The 18671-nt window shown below is 42.8% G+C and overlaps 1 protein-coding gene across 1 annotated transcript in view; it reads right to left on the bottom strand.

The window, feature by feature from the left end:
- Nucleotides 1–18671, bottom strand: part of Prmt3 (protein arginine methyltransferase 3) — an 89899-nt gene that overhangs the window by 35872 nt on the left and 35356 nt on the right. Inside the window, exons 11-13 of the mRNA NM_053557.2 lie at nt 13360–13438; nt 4741–4928; nt 2691–2777 (exon numbers count right to left, since the gene is read on the bottom strand). Of these exons, the coding sequence (NP_446009.1) occupies nt 2691–2777; nt 4741–4928; nt 13360–13438 (354 nt within the window). The remainder of the gene's footprint in view (nt 1–2690; nt 2778–4740; nt 4929–13359; nt 13439–18671) is intronic.

Below are 18671 nucleotides of genomic sequence, written 5' to 3'. Positions count from 1 at the left end.
TGAATATTAAAGAGAAAAAATAAAACTGGTGCTTTAAAAAAACTGGTTTTGTTTGAGGCAGATCTCATACCAGTTTAGGCAAGGCTCGATCTTGCTGTAATACTCCTGCCCCAGTCTCCTAAGTGCTGAGATTAGAGGCACATGCACCATGCCCAGCTGAGATGCTCTATACTGGTGAGGAGTTTACAGAAACTGCATTGTAAACTGGCCTGGCACAGTAAGAAAGCGCACGGGTATAGGTACACAGTGACGTTAAAGGCAAACTGGAAGACACGGATGAGGCTGGGGAGATGCTCAGCAGGACTCAGCACTTCATGTGCAAGCAAAGACCCGAGCTGAGGCCCTAGCATTATGAAGAGACCTGGGCACTGCTGGGTACCTTTACAGTAGGCTGGGAGGTAGAGGTAGGTGGATCTCTCTTGGCCTCAGCCTAGCTTGGAAGTTGAGCGTCTGCTTTAATGAGATACTTTTCTCAAGGTACCATGAAGGCAGGTGACTGAGGAAGACACCAGTGCCCGAACCCCCACCCCTCACGCCCCACACCATATAGAGAGAATAAAAACAGACAGCAAACAACTAGAATTCACAAGATGAAACTATTTGTTTTAGTTTTATACTCAACAAACTCTAGTAAATTAAAATTGCTTAGAAATGTTCATTCTGTGTGCATATGTGAACAAGAGAGGGGGTTGTGCAAAGAAAAGGTGTCTGCTCATGGAAGGTTCTAACCACCTTGAGCCCTATCAGCCTGAAGCACACGTGCTATGGAAATTAAATCCAAGGGGTATCCTTGTTATTTTGAAAAATCCAATTTTCTCTAGTTTTTTAATTAGGCCACAAATTTGGGATCTCATTAGGAGACAAATGGTTGTGCATATATTTAAACATGATTGACTTCTTAGAAACTGTCTCTCTTGTCACTATGTATTCTAGTTTCAGAATGAAAAATCCAAAGACTTTGCTCCCTCTACTTAAAAACAAGAAACAAACTCCTGCTCACTCCCCAGGCTGCTCCTTAGCCCTCCCCCTCCACCATCACTGGTCACCGGCATTGCCTGTCACCGGCTCTGCCCATCACCAGGTCTGCCTGTGACCAGCTCACTGGCTCTGCCCATCACCAGCACTGCCCAAATAGAAACAGGGCAATTCTAATCAGATACCCACCCTCTGAAATATGTCTGCACTGGCTTATTCTTCATGAGCACAGGGGATGTCTCAGAGACTGCGTTTGTACAATAGCTCCACACTACAGAGGGGTTTGCAGACACAAAGGGTGAGCCAGGCTGTAAACGACAAAGCTCATTTAGGTATTAGGTAGGAATGTCCTACTCACGGCAGGCTACTGATCACGTAAGCACGTTATGAAGGAACAGGTTCGTTGGAAATGCAGATGCCTATCCAAACATCTCAATCCTCTCCAAGGGTTTAAAATCTCAAAGATCTATTTTTTTAAAAGGATTTTCTTATTATTATATGAGTGCAAGCAACTTGAGAAATCAATCCCACCTTTTACTTCTATGTGAGTCCTGAGAATTGAACCCTTTACCATCAAATTCATGACCCCAGTCCAGGATTTCCTTAGTATTTGCTGCACAGGAGAGATGCATGGCCTACTTACTTGCTAAACCTAGCTGTGTCTCGGTCTGAGCGCACACAGACTCTCTGTTCATCAGTCCGTTCAGCGGCTGCTGGACTGCTGCTCACTATGTCTAGAGTGTAACTCACTTCACCTGCTTCAGATGCAGTTGGAGCATGGCTCCCACACGCCTGCACTTCTATGTGTTAAAGCCCCCTCATGCTCTTTCGGTGAGTTGGACAATCCCACTGAGGAACAAGGCTTGTTAGGGGTCAGGGAAAAGGTAGAGCACTTTGTGCATGTAAAACGTGACAGCAGTTTCCTGTCCTCATCAGTACAATGCAGCATCCTAGGCCAAGCCAATCTAAATGATCATGACAACTGAGTGTCAGAATGTCCCATGCACATGTGCTCAAGGGCTGTCACACTCCTGTCATCACAGGAAGATGCATGTTATCATAAATTCTGTGATGAGACATTCTTGGAGGCATTAGCACCATAGGAGTACCTGCCTCTCTGTTGAAATGTCTCATGATTCCCTACAGCTTGGGCTCACATGGCCTGGCCTCCTCCACACAAGCATGCAGTCCCTGCAGAGACAGAACTAGGCTACACGGTGAGACTCCATAAACAAATAGACCTACATCCCGGGCCAAACGTGTATTTGGATCAAATGTTGATCATTTACATCTAGATTAGGTGTAAAGACCTACTGGAAGGCATACAGTAATAATTTTTGTTTTTGAAGATAAAATAGAAAGTTCCCTGTTGAGTATGATAGATAATAACCAAAAAAGGAAAGAAAAATAAAAAACCAAGATTGCCCACGTCTGTGTCCTAAGTAAACAGACTGTAGGAGACAGGGCCGTCTACTGCGGCCATCCTTCACCTCCTGAGGACGGAGACTTCAGACATCATCAGCAGACCAGCTGCAGTGACTTTTCTGAATTCTACTCATCTATTAAGCAGATCTGTCCAGTGAGAGCAAAGGCAAAGACAGACTGTCAATGGCAATAGCTGTTTCCATTTATCACAAGTCTGGTAATTAATTCATTACTCTGCCAATCAACCGCATTGCCAGTGGGATCTGTGGAAGCGGGAAGGGTCAGCTTACCGTGCACATGGCTGTCTTTGTGGTTCTCAGGGTAAAGTCTGAAGAAAACTCCAAGTCTGAGATAGATGTGGTGTGGCAATCTATATGCTTCCCATTGGAAAGGAGAAAGAAAGAGATCAGTAAACAGGACTAGCAAAGCCTGGCTAACATAATATTCCCTAACTTCTAATCATATATGATTCTGAGGATTCTTTCCAAGCTAAAGGAAGAGTAACAGTTAATGTTTCTCTAAATCACGTTGCTGTCTTCTACTTTGATTTCCTATAAGCAATAATATCCATGAAATAATGCTTTGATCTGTCTGCCATTTTGCTGACACACTAAAGACCTCCAAATTTAAAATCTAGTGTTCTGTGCTTGACCCAAGATCACCTTACATATTATCACCACACACCACTCACATCTACTGTGCTTCTGGTTATGACATTAATCTTAGAGGAAATGGTAACTTGAAAACACACGCTGGTGAAGGGAAAGACTGTCAGGAAAAATTCATCTCTCAATATTTAAAGGTGTTTTTGGATAGAAGGAAAAGCCATAATAATTCAAACCAAACAGCAGAACAGAGGGTTCATCTTGGACAGAAACAGCGTATTTCTTTGTGTCCTGTCCTGGCTCAAGTTCTCCAAGTAACTTTGGGAAGGGGTGGCAAGTGACAGCCTGGGACACTACCCTCTTTATGACAGATAGTTGGAGAAACATTTTAAAGACAGTTATAGTGTAGGGCTGTTAGGTGTAGGAAGAATGAGAATAAACATGGCTGCACAGGCAAGCTCGCTATCACAGCATTCTCAAAACACGCTGAGAGTCAGCCCTAAACCAGCTGTCTCAACTACTCCAGTAGTTTAAGGGATCAAGCAAAGCCAGCATTCCCTCCCCCATTTCCTCCTGCTCTGCCAAGGTGACAGCAACTGTTCCCCTCTGCTCTGATCCAAACAGCTCCACAGGCCTCTTCCTACCAGAGTACCAGAGCGTGAAGCAGGCCCACAGTGCACCAGGGAACCCAGCAGCTCCACAGTTAATCAGGCTTGCTTGTTGAGGAGGCTCCTTTATGCAGAGAACAGCTATATATTACAAAAGGAAGGAGACACTGCCCTAACCCACAGCTGAAATCTTCACACACTTCATTATGTTACCAAGCTATGGTGAGCCTATGTAAAATCGACAGTCCCATAAATCCATAGGTTAACATGACAAAAATAAACACAGAAGAACTTAATGAGGATATTTTAACACAGCCATGTGGTTTCAGGTAAATTCGTGCTAATTAAGCTAATGAGGCTGGAAGAAGTCTAAGTAAGAACTTGACAGTGGAATATAGGATGAGAATGATGATCTGTGAGAGGGCAGCTTGGTGCCAGGCGGCAGTGAAGCAGATGCCAGCACTGAAGATGCAGGCTTCTGGCCCAGGAGGCTAGACTATGTATAAGTGAGTCAACCAGCTCCTGGACTTGGATTTGAAGGCTGATAAATGGAGTAAGAAGTGATTCTAAGCAATGATGGCCTAGAAGCAAGTTTGACCCTGTTTTAGAGTAAACCAAAACCAGAGGAGGCCCACATGGAAAGTCAGTAAGAAGGCTGTCTTCTACTTGGATTTCCTATAAGCAATAATATCCATGAAATCACGCTTTGATCTGTCTGCCATTTTGCTGACATACTAAAGACCTCCAAATTTAAAATCTAGTGCTCTGTGCTTGACCCAAGATCACCTTACATATTATCACCACACACCACTCACATCTACTGTGACCCATGTCCTTGGATCAAGGCAACTGTGAACTAAAAGCATTATATTTTTTTATACCTGAACCAAGCGTGTGCAGAGGTCTAGCTTCTCAAATGCTGTAAACAGTACAGTTTACTACTTGAACAGCACTCACTTTGTAACAAATGTAAGTGAAGTAAGTGATAATTTAAAATGTGTGCAGGCCACATGCAGACACTCCCTCATTTTGCATAAGGGTTTTCTGCACATCTATTAGACAGTGGCTTGTGCAGGGAGTCTTAGCATCAAACCCCACAGACACAGAGGGAATGCTCACACACCTACCTTGATATCACAAGGGTCTGAAATGAGAGTCTTGTGATCTACAACTTCCACAACAGCTTCTGGTATAACTGCTTTCTTCATGCAGGACATGTTGAAGCCATAGACGTCATCCCAGAAGGCAATTCTATCGGCGTGTTTGCTCACGTCACTCACGGCCACAAGGCTGATGGTGCAAATGTCAGGGTAGACTAGAATAAAGAAAATGCCCATATATGGAGCAACTTCGTTTCAATGAAAGGATGGTTTTAAATGGCTAAATATAAATATCAAACCTATCTATATGGACTACTTAGCAGGGGGAGATCAATGAAGACAGAGACAGAGACAACCGACCCCAGTGCCTATAGTTGTGATGGTAAAGTCAACATTCCAACGATAGGTTCCTATTAAAATTACTCAAACACTCTTGAAACAAACATACTAATATTAAAGCTAAAATATGACAACTTAAAACAGCCCTCTAAACTGCTATTTCACATATTCCCCTAAAGTAAAGAAAACTATCCAGAAAAGTATGTAGCACCACAGGGGGAAATCACCCTGGAGTTTTATGGGCAGGTAGAGGAGCAGCTCATACTATACTTTAATATAAAATGATCATTAAGTATCTTCCAATCTAAATTAAACACTGTGGATACAAATTCCTACTCTCAAGAAATTTGTACTTATCTATTTATTTTGAGACGGGCTCTCATGTCACCCAGACTGGTCTCAAAAGAGAAGTATAAGGCACTATGGATCACCTACCAAAACCAATAAATTCAGACAAGGCTTTAACAGGAGAAGCTGGCTACCATGTAAGAATGGACACCAGCTCAGGAGTGAGGATAGAAAGAGTCATCTAACAGAGTGAGAGAGTGTGTCAGTCACCATTACAGGTTGGAACTTGCATTCTAACTAGACAACAGAGGTGCAAGGCTTGAAAGGGCTCTGCAAACCACTGAGTGAACTGAACTTTAGTTTAAAAATGGTAACTCAGGGAGAATTTTACTTAGGGTAGCACTATGATCAGATTCTGGTTTTAGAACAACCATTTGAAATGCTATGTGAAGAATGATGGGGAGGCAAACAGACAAATTCAGAAATGTAATGATTTAGGTGGTGAAAACCAGGTCAGGCTATGGCATGGGGAGGAAATGGAACTGAAAAACAGCTGGGAGGTGGCACTCAGGAATGGCCAGCTGAGATGAGGAGGAATCGGGAACAGTGCCTGGCTTTAGCAGTTGAACAGATTGTCAGCTTTTACAGGGCATCAATATGGGCAGACCCGGGTGAATGAGAGCGTTGCTCTGGACACCAGTGAAAATGCCAATGAGAAGATGAAACATAAGAGGTGGAATTATCTGGCTCTGAGACACAGAACTGAAGACCATGAGAATGCAGATGCAAACACAGCAGAAGCCTCTGAGACCCAGCACCAGATGTGTCACCAGTACCAGAGTTTATGACACAAGAGAAACAGCAAAGGGGGCTGAGCAGAGAAGAAGACAGCTAAAGTAGCACTAAAGGGGCACTGGGGAATGATTTAGAACTGGGATAAATTCTGTGGGACAGTAAAAACATGTAGTTTACATATATGACAAACACAGCTCGGAGCTTCTCTTTCCTGTGACTTACATGGAAATTAATTTTTCTTATAAATAGCTCATGAATCCAGAAAAAAAAAGTCAGTTACATGTTCCCATATCACCAGCTTATCTTCAGACTTAGAGACCACCCTCTACCTCACCCTTAGAAACTGTATTATCCAAAGACAACAGCTCTAAGTTATCTTTAAAATAAAGGCCAGCATGGGATGTACATCAAAGCAGGACACAGGCCTAATGCTGCCTCACAGTTTGGCTTCTGCACAAGTTGTGCCTGCTGCACGGGGCCCTGCTCTCCTCTTCCTTTACCAAGGCAAGCTCACTGGCTAGCTCCATTCTGAAGAACATAAATTCCTCAAAAAACCTACTTTGCTGCTAGAATCTGACTAAAGAGAGACCCACTGAGGGTGCTATAGTCAGTTCTGAGCCACATCCTTCACATGTGAAACAGTGAAGACAGAATGGACATTGAGGCAGTGATGGGTATCTGGCTAGCTTCTCATACCCTTTATAGGCCTTCGTGCTAAGCTGCTGTTTCTTACACTATGGCCTGAGGAACGCAGTAAGGCACAGTCAGGTCAGCAAACATCTTTGGTGAAGCATCACTTTAAGTCTTGGAAGCCATTTGGTTTTCTGTTGAAGTGACCACTTTCTGTGGTTATTATGAAAGCCGAATGACTGTGTTCTATAGAGCCTTGTTCACAAGACAGGCAGTGGGTCAGACCCAGAGATCCTGCCAGAGAAAAGAGGTGCGATTTCAGGCTTGTTGACTGTCACTACTAGAGCACCACTGCTCTATAGGTCACTGGAACTAAACATATTGCAGCATTCATTATACATGGTGTGGATAGTCACATGACTTAGTATAGTTCACGAGGCTCTGTCTCAGAGCAAGATCAAAAACCTTCACTACGTTGTGTTTTGATTTTTTTTAAATGCTATCATTGGGTTTGGCAAACCACAGCTCATGCATCAACACAGTCTGCAGCCTGGGTTTGTAAACTCACTGTATGACCACTGCCCTAGCGTCTACCCATCACCTACAGCTGCAGTGTGCTACAGTGCCAGAGCCAGAGTGAGGGCAGGGATGTGGCCTGTCACACTGAAAATATAACCTGGTCGTCTGCCACTCCCTCAAGCTGTGTGGTGTGCTAGGGACACGATGGCGAACAAAGATGGCACCTTCATAAGGAAAACTATAATGGACTTCAAGCCTACGATTAGAGAAAAAGCCAAGAGCAGAATGTTGTTTCAAGTGCTGAAGCACAATTTTTAAGCTAATTATATTTCAAAGGTATAAAAATCCTGTGTGTTTATTTTGAACTTAAAAATGGTTTTCTCATCTCTCAGAAAGACATGAATATTTATAAAGATCTGTAATCGACGCTAGGTCAGTGGGGCTCAGCGTCCACCTCGGCACAGCGGCCTAACCTTGGGCCAGGCCAGAACCCCATGAACTCTACCTTCACGTTCTCACACATTTGTCACTTTTGGTTTTTTGTCAGATAGATGCTATAATTGAATAATTATGCCTGCTTATAGGTGAAATGGGCCAAGTGCTGATTGGACAAAAGCAGCCGGTTACCAGACCATTTATAAATCCACGGCTTTGACATCTGTGTCCTTCTCGATTCACTGCCCAGAATTCATCTGTCACAGGCACAGCTCATGAGGTGAGCAGAGTAAGATGGGGACTCCTTTATTCCTAGGGAAGGCCTTACAAACTTCCGGGCCCTAAAGGAGGTGTACAAGAATCCAGTTCCCACAAAACGTGAGCACACAGGAGTTAAATCATTGTAAACTCTTGCCATTTTATAGAGCAAGAATAACTTAGAAATTACTCACTTGGGAACTGGACTTATTCCTCTATATTACCTCAAAAACAGTGACCAGCTCCATTAGTTTAGGTAGACTTAATAGGTGGTTGGAATATACTTTGAAGAACTATGTACAGAAAAAAGTAAATGACATTATCAGGATATTTCTAGAAAAAAGAAAAAAGAAAAGAAATACACCAAAATAACAAATGTGGTGAAAAGTTGGAAAGACCAAGTAGATAGTATATAGTCCAAGAAACGTTAAGCCCCAGAATCAGCCTCCATGGCTTTGTGTACTGCCATCTACGTGCCAGTGTGACACTCAATGTGCTGGATACAGGTGTCATGCTCAAACCCCTTTAACCACTGTTTAAGGCACAGGCCAGTGCTGATCTTGTTGTCAGCAAGAACGCAGGAGGAGACTTAATACACATTGAAAAACCACGTCATACCAAGAACCTCATCAAGACTTTGAGATTTTCTACAGCTTGGCAATAATTATAATCTCCATTGTACAAAGAAGGGGACTGAGGTAGGGAGGTAACGTAATGTCAAGAGGAGCAGTCCTCATTAGCTAAGATAGCCAGACAGCTAAGCAAGTCTTGAGGTCTGCCCACAGACACCACAGACTTCCCACTATATGCCAGCCCACTGCATTGCTCTTCAAACACAAGAGTTCCACCCTTATAAAGCAAATGAGCACTTGTTAGAAGGGAAAGCAGAAAGGGCACTGTCATAAAAACGAAGTGAGCAATGCAGAAATGTGGGCCTGCTCACAATAAAGGTGACAGTGTCATCTTCAGGTGCCCACACAGTGTAATGTGTCAGCCACAGGTAGTGGCCTCCACTCTGCAGCCCACAGGTCCTACAGAGTCCCCTTTCTGGTTACATTACTTCCTGCCCTTTAACAAGTCCTTTTCCATTGACTGGGGTGATCTCAGTTTCTTACAAGTCTTCTCACCTCAATGATATAAAGGGAAGCACTAAAAATAAATTCTCAGAAGCAGGGCTCTGCCTCTGGACTGTGTTCAAAGGCCTCTTCCATGAAGGCTGAGCATCCATATTTTAAAAGGCCCTCGTGATTGTCCCTGTAAAGCAAATCAGAAGCAGGGAGCTGGCACGGGCTGCTAGCCATCCTGCTCAAAACTGTATAAAAGCCTGAAGAACCCAAACTGCAGTGGGATTTTTAGTAGGAGGGGACCTGCTTTTACTGACCTGGACCATGTAATGACAAGTCAAAAAACAATTCCTTTCTGATAATGAGAAGGATGGTGCTAGCAACCGCTTCTCAGTTCTCTTCTGCTATGATTTCAGAGTCTATCGCTGATTTTGAGCCAATTCCATAAGAATTACTTCTACATGCTATTAACAGAATATGATTTCAATCTCCTGTTCCCCGGCATGTCAGTTTTGATTTCCCACAGTGGGTGACTGGGCTTCCTTACCTGAACTGACTTGCTTTGCCCTGCTGTAATTAGCAGCTATTTTACCTATGATCTTCAAAAGCTGGCTCACACCTCATTCTTAGTCAAGTTCTAATTACTCATTTAGTCATTTGTACTAAAGGACCGTCCATTTCTTGTTTTTATCAAAGGGTTACAGGTAAGAAACCAGGTACAGTAGTATTAAGACTCTTTGCAGATGACTGATTGTTTACACAGGAAATCCTTTTAGAAATAACCACCAGGCTCAGTGAAACTGTAGGCCATAAGCTTAGTTTAAAAAAAAAAATAATAAAGGGGTTGGGGATTTAGCTCAGTGGTAGAGTGCTTGCCTAGCAAGCGCAAGGCCCTGGGTTTGGTCCCCAGCTCCGAAAAAAAAATAATAATAAAGGAATTGGATGTTCTCTACCACCAGCAGGCAGCTGAAAACCACCACAGAGCTCTGCACTTCGAGGATAGAGGTAAACACGGGGCTCAGTGCAGAGAGGCTCACTATTTTCTACCTGTTCTATTTATCAGATCCCATCCTAATTCCAAGTCTTTGTGAATGCCATGACCAAAGGTCCAGTGAAAGACCCTGCCTCATGAAGTAAGGTGGAGAGAACTTGAGGAAGATACATCCAGATCTACCCTTCCTCCCCCTCTCACCCCGCACTTTTTCTCTGAGGACCGTAAGGTGCTATGATCTTGAAGTGAGTTCTTAAGCCTCAGCGAAAGCACTGGCACTTCCAGAGGGAGGAGGAAGACCCTGTGCCCTCCACTTAACAGAGGCAGCACCTTTGCTTGTCTTCATGCTTTTCTGGGAACTGTCACTCATCCACTGATAAGTTAGAAATTAAACGGAAGTGGGAGCTGGATGGATTCCCTGTTTTATTGACTGCTTGAGTACAGTCTGCTAAATGACCTCAACTGTGTAAATCATTCTTTCAGGACTTCCAAATTTAAGTTCTTAGAAAACTCCTCTTCTCTCAAGTCTAATGTGTTTGTAATCTCTCTGATTCACTGGTTAACTTTCAATGTTCAATTTCCTGTCCAGAATAAACTGTCTGGGGAAGGTTGTTTAAAGGCTTTAGTATGTAGCCTTGGCTAGCCTTGAACTTCAAGGCCTAAGTATTCCTCTTACCTCAGCCTGCTAAGTGCTGGGTCTGCAAAAATATACCATTGAACCTAGCTGAACCTTACTTCATTTTATCCCTTTCTTTCTTCCTTTAATGAAAGGTCTTATATTGCCAAGGTTCAAACTCAGTGGATATAGCTGAGGCTGGACTTGAACTCCTGATCTTCCTGCCTCCAACTTCTAAGTGCTGGGGTTGAAAGTGTAAGCCACCATACTTAGCTTTGTTTTATTTTTAAATAATTATTTTTTAATTTGTTATTTAAAATGGTTTCCTATATCATAACATGTTCTAGTTACATCTGTGGCTATACCAGATTTCCTATTTTCTTCAACTAGTCTCCCACACAGGAACCAGTAATGGTTTTATTACCCAGACCTCAGGACGCACTTAACACATGGCAGGGCTCTTCCTCCTGTCCCTGCCACCCAAGGGCCTTGCTACTTTAATGGATTCTTGCCATTTCTTGTGTACTTTTCCACATAAATTTCAAAATCAGCTAAAATTGAGGACAATGCAGACATCAGTACTTAAAATTCTACTGTAAAATTTTTAACATTAGTACTTAAAATTCATGCAGACATCAGTACTTAAAATTCTACTGTAAAATTTTTAACATTAAAAAAAGGGAAAATACACAAATTCTCATCTACCTTTAATAATTAGTAGTTTGGGATTTCACCATTTTTTACAGTAAGTTTGGGTGAGCTGACAACTTCTGGCACTAATTCTCTTTATCCAAGAACTTAGTATTTCTTTACACTGATTTAAATCTCCTTCGTGGGAGAGAGGAGGAGAAAGATGAACTTAGATTTACGTCATGGACCCATTATGCTCCTGTGAGCCTATAATACCCATGCCCTCTTCCATAATGCAATCATTCTCTCTAAAATGTTTGCATTACCAATTGCTTGGTAAGGATTCCTTCTGAAAAACATAAGAGTAAAACTTTACAATACAATGAGCATCCGGTAGCACTGATGGTTCACTTCACGTTGCTCATACTTTATTTCTTTCTCCTAATTATATTAACACATAGCATTCCAAAGCACTGCTCGGGCAGCTGGATGCCAAGTCTTCCCACTGCACCCTCAGATGATCCTAATGTTAATCAGTTATATAAAAGATGGACTGAGCTAGAATCATTAACCTCCCTTCTACCCCTCCAGCTGCCATGGTCCCGTGGCTGTGGGGGCCTAATGAATCTTACTGAGCACTCGATTTAAATGCATTAACTGCTGTCAGTTCTTCAGTGAGATCAATGGACACCACTGGGGAGGTGTGGAGGGGGGCAGCCCTAGAACCCCACAGCAAGAGTCAGATGTTTTAAACGCATTTTAATAAGGGAAACAAGGTTTAGTGAAAAGAACATGAATATTGAATAGGTCAGACAGATTTGAGCTTAAAAACCAAAAAGAAAAAGAAGTGCAGGCTTGGCTGCTTAACGGTATTGTCTTCCTGGACACCTTTTTAGACTGTTCCCCAAATCTCAAGGGGCTGTGGTGAGGATTACGTATAATTTAAACAAGAGTGATGGCAATGGCCGCTAGAGAATCATCAAGTGATATTATTTCCTTCAGTCATGAAAAGATCACAATAATCACAGACTAGCAACTGTTTCAGGGTAAATAAATCCTCTCCAGCCAGGCTCACAGCAGAGATCAAGAACTGGTTTAAGGTAAATGCAGGGAATGATAACAATGCACCTTGAGAAAGAGGGGACACAGAGGCTATTGGAGTGTTCTACTGTCTGGAGGGCAGACCTAACTCTCCTGGTTTGCCCTGAGGGCTTTTAAACATACAGTAACTGCCTATACAACTGAAGGGTACTAAGGGCAGGAGGCCGAAGCAAGGCCCAGCACTCTGGATAGTCTGATAGGTCCCTGTAGTCAGTCATCTCTGGGCAGCCGTTGTCAGCTCTGAGAGCAGAGAAGGGAGGGAAAGTGAGGAGGAACAGGAAAAGCAGATGGAGGGGAGGCACTACGATTCCACACATAAGCAGGTTTTCACTCTGTGTTCAAGAAGCCATGCATTTCCTCAAAATAAACAATCCCTGTTCATAAGGACTGCAGTCTTCTAAGCACAAGGCCAGAAGTGCAGCCCTTTACCAGGACGGAACAGAACAAGATAAGGAAAAAAGCACAGACATGGAAAAAAAGCTCCAAGTTGATAGGGGTCTTACAGTGAAATTACAGGTGAGGGTACTTAGAACCTTTCTAACACTAAACTAAAACCCAGAGTAGAGACGCTCATCAGTTAGTGAGGTAAGGAAAATTTGCCATTTAAGCAAACAGTCTCCAACTCAAAATGAAACATGCTATTGGCCTTTGGCTAAAATTAAGCAAGGAAAACAAGAGTAAATGACAAAAGGTTAAAAACTAAAAAGATGCTTCTAACTCATTTTAATTTGAATACTAAAAACTTCCCATTATTATTAAAAACATAGTCCTTAGGATTTTATAAAACAAACAAAAAACTTTTAATAGATGTCCTAAGAAACTATGACCGTGGACTCCCCATATCTTAAGTGACAAGGGCTCCTCCAATGGAAACGTCTTTTATCTCTACTCAGACTCAGCCATGTACAGTGTCTCAGTGTTCAAAGGCTCATTTGGTTGTACCATCTTGAGATCAGACTAACACTGAAAGTCGTACTTACCCGATCCCCCTTTTGCCAAGTATTTGCTCTTTGCATAAAGGACAGAATCCAACATCGACTCAAAAAGAAGAAAATAGCCCTGCACAGAAAGGAAAAGATGAGCGTCAGGAATGGGCAATGCCACAAGAGACCAATCGGAGCAGCTGATAGCCCTTTCAACAGGTACCTTCTTTTGCTGTGTAACTCTGTCATTGTATGTATAGAAGTTCTATGGAGGGTAAGCACTGGAAAGCCAGGTTTAGGTGTGAAGAGGACCCAGCTGGTTTTCATGGTGGCAAGTATAGAATCTGCACCTATACCCCACTTTTCAGTATACTCTTTCTTCCTCAGCCCTGCAGCTCCCTGGCATGTTACACGGGTAATTGGGAGTACTGGTCCTGATAGACTTTATCTCTCTCAGCCTCACAGTGGAGATGAGGGTGGAAACACTGCTGGCATCCTCTGGGCAGAGACACAGATGTAACCACACATCCTGGTGTGCACATGACAGCCCACCTCAAAGTGCCACTTCCCAAAGCATTCACTATCTAGAGAGCTTTCATTGGTGTGCACACAGAACTCAGTAGGTGAATTTAAATCAAGGAGCAGAATGAACATTCATTCATTCAGAGAGGTTCACAAAGGAAACTAGGAGTCAATACAACAGGGTGGCTGCCCATATTCTGAGTAAGTGTTACACTTTCCCACTACAGTTTGTCTTCTACTTGCCAGACACCAGCATCTTCAAGAAATGGTGGCGTGTTCAGCTCAAGGAGCAGGATCCCAGTGCAACCAGATTTCAAGAAACACCAGTGAGTCCTTCCCAGGGAAAGGAGACACTCTTGGGGTCCTAACACGCCATATTCTATTGGTACACACACTGCGTACTGTCAGTCACATGCTGCAACTACTCTTCCCCTCCAGGGCCACATCCCTCAGCACAGCTGCACCTCACAACAGCCCTCCAACAGAGGCTGTTTCTCCCTTGTTTATGTACACATTATTTTCTGGTGAAATAAACACTTAATTCTTTAACCGCATAAACAAATAGAACAAAGAAGGCAGCAGACCCAAAACCATCCCCATAGGTGAGTAACCCAGAAACAGGTCTGATGACTGCCTCTGCCTTGGGACAACCTCCTCTACACAAACTAACCCATGGATAAGAGACTGTCCAGGCAGCCATGCTGAGTTGCAGATGTGCTTACACCACAGAAACAAAGGCTCAGAAGGAAACTCTGAACAGGTATATCAGTCGTATGCTAAATCCTAAACAGTAGCACCTGTTACTATGCTCTGCATGTTCAGGGAACATGGGATGTATGACATTCTACCAACACATACATATACATTCATATACATCTATGCACAGGAATGACTATAAATGGACATCTTTGCATTGGCGAAAGTGAATCATTATTTATGTCAAGGAATTCTTAAAAGTGAGACATCTGTTTACCCAAGATTTAAAAAGATTGCCTAAAGTTGGGCATGGGTGGTGCACACCTTTAATCCCAGCACTTGGAAAGCAGAGAAAGGCCAATCTCTAAATTCAAGGCCAACCTGGTCAACAGTTAAGAGTTCTAGGACAGCCAGGGCTACACAAAGAACTCATGTCTTGAAAAACCAAAATTCAAAATAAAATAAAGTAAAAAAATAGAAAGAAAGAAGAAAGAAGGAAAGAAAGAAAGGAAGGAAGGGGGATTGGGGATTTAGCTCACTGGTAGAGCGCTTGCCTAGCAAGCGCAAGGCCCTGGGTTCGAACGGTCCCCAGCTCCAAAAAAAAGAAAAGGGAAAAAAAAAAGAAGGAAAGAAAGGAAGGAAGGAAGGAAAGAAGGAAATAAATAAAGGAAGGAAGGAAAAAGAAGGAAAGAAGGAAATAAATAAAGGAAGGAAGGAAAAAGAAGGAAAGAAAGGAAGGAAGGAAAGGAAGGAAGGAAGGGAAGAAAGAAAGAAAGAGAGAGAGAGAGAGAGAGAGAGAGAGAGAGAGAGAGAGAGAGAATGAATTGAAGTCCTGGAGAGATGGCTCACTGGCTAAAAGCACTGGCTGATATTCCAGAGGACTGAACTCAGTTCTCAGCCATGACATGATGGCTCATCACCATCACTAACTCCAGTTTCAGGGAATCCAATGCCCTCTTCTGGCACCAGTAACGCATGTGGTATACAGACATACATGGAGACAAAGCACTCATACATAAAACCTGCTTTCTTACACAACTCCAGACCACCTGCCTATGGTACACTATTTACAATGGGCTGGGCCTCCCAAATCAATCATCAATTAAAAAAAAGTCTTGCTGAAGAGATGGCTCTTCTAGAGGTCCTGGATTCAATCTGCAGCACCCACGTGGCAGCTCGTACCTGTCTGTAACTCCAGTCCCAGGGGATCTGACACCCTCATACATACATACATGCAGTCAAAACACCAGTGTGCAGAAAAGAAAAGAGAATGCCACACAGGCTTGCCCGCAGGCCAATCTGGTGGGGTTGTTTTCTCAAGTCAGGTGCCTTCTTTTAAAAGGACCCTAACTACTGTCAAGTTGACAAACTAGCCAATACCCTCATAATACATATTTCTTGAATTATTCAACCAAACTAGGCAGAAACATAAAATTTCCCAAAACATCTTTATAATTATAACCAAGAAATACAATTTTAAGCACAATAAAAATAATTTGCTCAAACTATCAGACTCAGTTCAACTTCCAACTCTGGAGAGTCTCTTCTAGAGTAATCAAGGGATGCAACTACTTATGCACAAATACCCTCCATACACGCAGGATCCCGTTCTACTCAGTGGTTAATAGAGACTTCCAAAAGCAAAGAAGCCAGTGGTCCATACACAGGCCTAGGCGTAGAGCACCTGGCAGCCATGGAGACCAACATATCTTTCACAGAGGCGGTGGTAAGGGCTTTCACCAGTGCTGCATGGACAGAAGCAAAGAGCTACAAACCACCTCTTCCCATCTCCACTTCACCTTCTCTCTCCATGGCTCTCTCTATAATCAGTTTTCCGTTCTAATGCAAGAGTCTGTTCCCATATGAGCTTCTATTGCCAACATTGTTGGTACGCCCTAAATGAAAGAACAGGGGAATTGGCTGAGTGTGATGAGATGTACCTTTAATCCCAGCACTTAGGGGGATCTCTGGTGGACATAGTGAGCTCCAAGGCTGCCAGGACTACATAATGAGACATCACCATCACCATCACAAACACACACACATACACAACACACACACACACACACACACACACACACACACACACACACACACACGCACACCAAAACACAAACAAACACAACATCGGGGAGGCAGCCAGCCAATGGGAAAACATTCTCTTAAACAACAGATATACATGTCTCAGTTGGAAGCTCTGTCATGCTACTGAAGACTCAGAGCTTGACAATTTCACTGGTTACTGGTTTTCCTGGTACTTATGTAATTTCTAAATTGTTAACCATTAAAGTAGATTTCTCTGATGCCACTATGTATGCTCCCTTCTTTGTCCTCCATCTGCATCTATTCCTTGACCATTTTTTCTCAGTCAATCATAAATGGCCCTGCAATGTCAGCTCCACAGCACATGGTCCACACTGTCTGAAGCAAGAGGTTCTGAATAAGAACAGCATGTACGCATATATATACACACTGATAAAATAAAGGAAGCTTGCTTTTAAAATGTTCTGGCACAAAATAAAATAAGGTTATCTAAAGTGACAGTTTCTTTTTTAAAACCAAAAGTGCTAGTAATGGTGTTGCCTGTGCTTTATAATGCTCACTTAACTATCTCACAAAATACACTTGCCACCGCCATCACCTAAAGAAGAAACCAACACTTAGAAATGGAAACAGTTCACACACACACACACACACACACACACACACACACACACACACCCCAGTCACATCGACAGTGAATGAACTGAAGCAGAATGTGAACCTGGTTTGATGACAGAGGCCAAGGTCTGAATTTCTATTTGATTTGCCTGACTGGGTGATTACACATTTATATTAAGATGACATGGGTACTGCAGGACGGAAGTATTCTTCCCAGAGAACACATTAAATGGGGTCAGAATTAAAATTATTACAGTGGCATCTTGGTAAGCTCAGAAACAGTGGCATGGATGATTATGAGACATGCAGGTTATCTGTAGAACTAATAGGTAGATGGCACCAAGAAAATTAACACATTGAAAGTGAGCGGGTGAAGACGGTGTGTGAACTGTTAACAGCAACCATCCTTCCTCTTAACTTCCCAGTTTGCTGAACTTCACTCTACTAAAGGCTTCTCAGGTGACTATCAGCCTGTAACTTCCTGGGAACTGTCCCTGGTTCTGAACCAAGTCGTTTACTACTGATAGCAGAAAGCTTGGCTCCTAACGCCCCACTCATCTGCATGGCAATTCAGAGTACAATTTCACAGGCTGCTGCCTCACCTGTGGGCACCATCTGGAAGGATTACACCTGGTATTGCCTCCTATGACGCTCACGGTGCGGTCTGCCTTCAAAACTGACATTCACTTCATAAAATTAAATACTGTGTTTGCCCTTCAAAACTTAAGAGCCACAAAGAACACACAAAAATTAAACCATGGTTGCAGACTCACATTCCTGAAAACAGGAAGCTGACTCCTAACATGTTCATGATGTCTTCCCGGTACAGGTTCATAAGTGATTTTAAAAAGGCAGATAGATACAAGCATCTTTCCTAATTTCAAATAACCAAATGACTAAAACACCCCTAAGCAAAACCAAGTTATGAGAGAGTTTAAAATAAGCAGTTACACTGGAGAAAGACTGATGAGAGTCATCTGAAGTGATTTAGAGGAAAAAAAAATAAAAGATTGCTTTCAACAAGTAACAAGCCTACAGGATCTAACCCATAACACAGCCATGGGACCTAACACATCTACTGAATTCAGAGCACATTCAACACTACACAGTTGGTGTCATCAAACTGCCCGGCAAAAGGCCCAAGAGTGGATTCAACACCGAGTGTAAGGGGGAAAGGAATTTAACATCAAAACTCAGACCTCATAAAAAGGCACAGAAAGAGATATGGAGTATACTTACTCAAGTGGTGGGAGTAGGATCTAGTGTAGCTACTGTGGAAATGAGAAGGGCCTCAAAAAACACTAACGTTCGAAGACTGGAGAGATGGCTTGGTGTTTAACCTCACTGGTTGCTTGTGCAGAAAACCTGAGTTAAATTCCTACAACCCAAGTGGAGGCTCATAACCTCCTGTAACTTCAGCTGCATTGGATCTGACATTTTTTCTGGCTTCCGTTGGCACCAGACATGTACATGTTACACAAAGACCCATA

This window comes from Rattus norvegicus, chromosome 1 (genome assembly GCF_021556685.1).
Source record: "Rattus norvegicus strain SHRSP/BbbUtx chromosome 1, alternate assembly SHRSP_T2T, whole genome shotgun sequence".
In the NCBI taxonomy this organism is placed as follows: Eukaryota; Metazoa; Chordata; class Mammalia; order Rodentia; family Muridae; genus Rattus; species Rattus norvegicus.
Note: the sequence above shows the minus strand (reverse complement) of the source record. Positions and strands in the feature narration are given on the sequence as shown.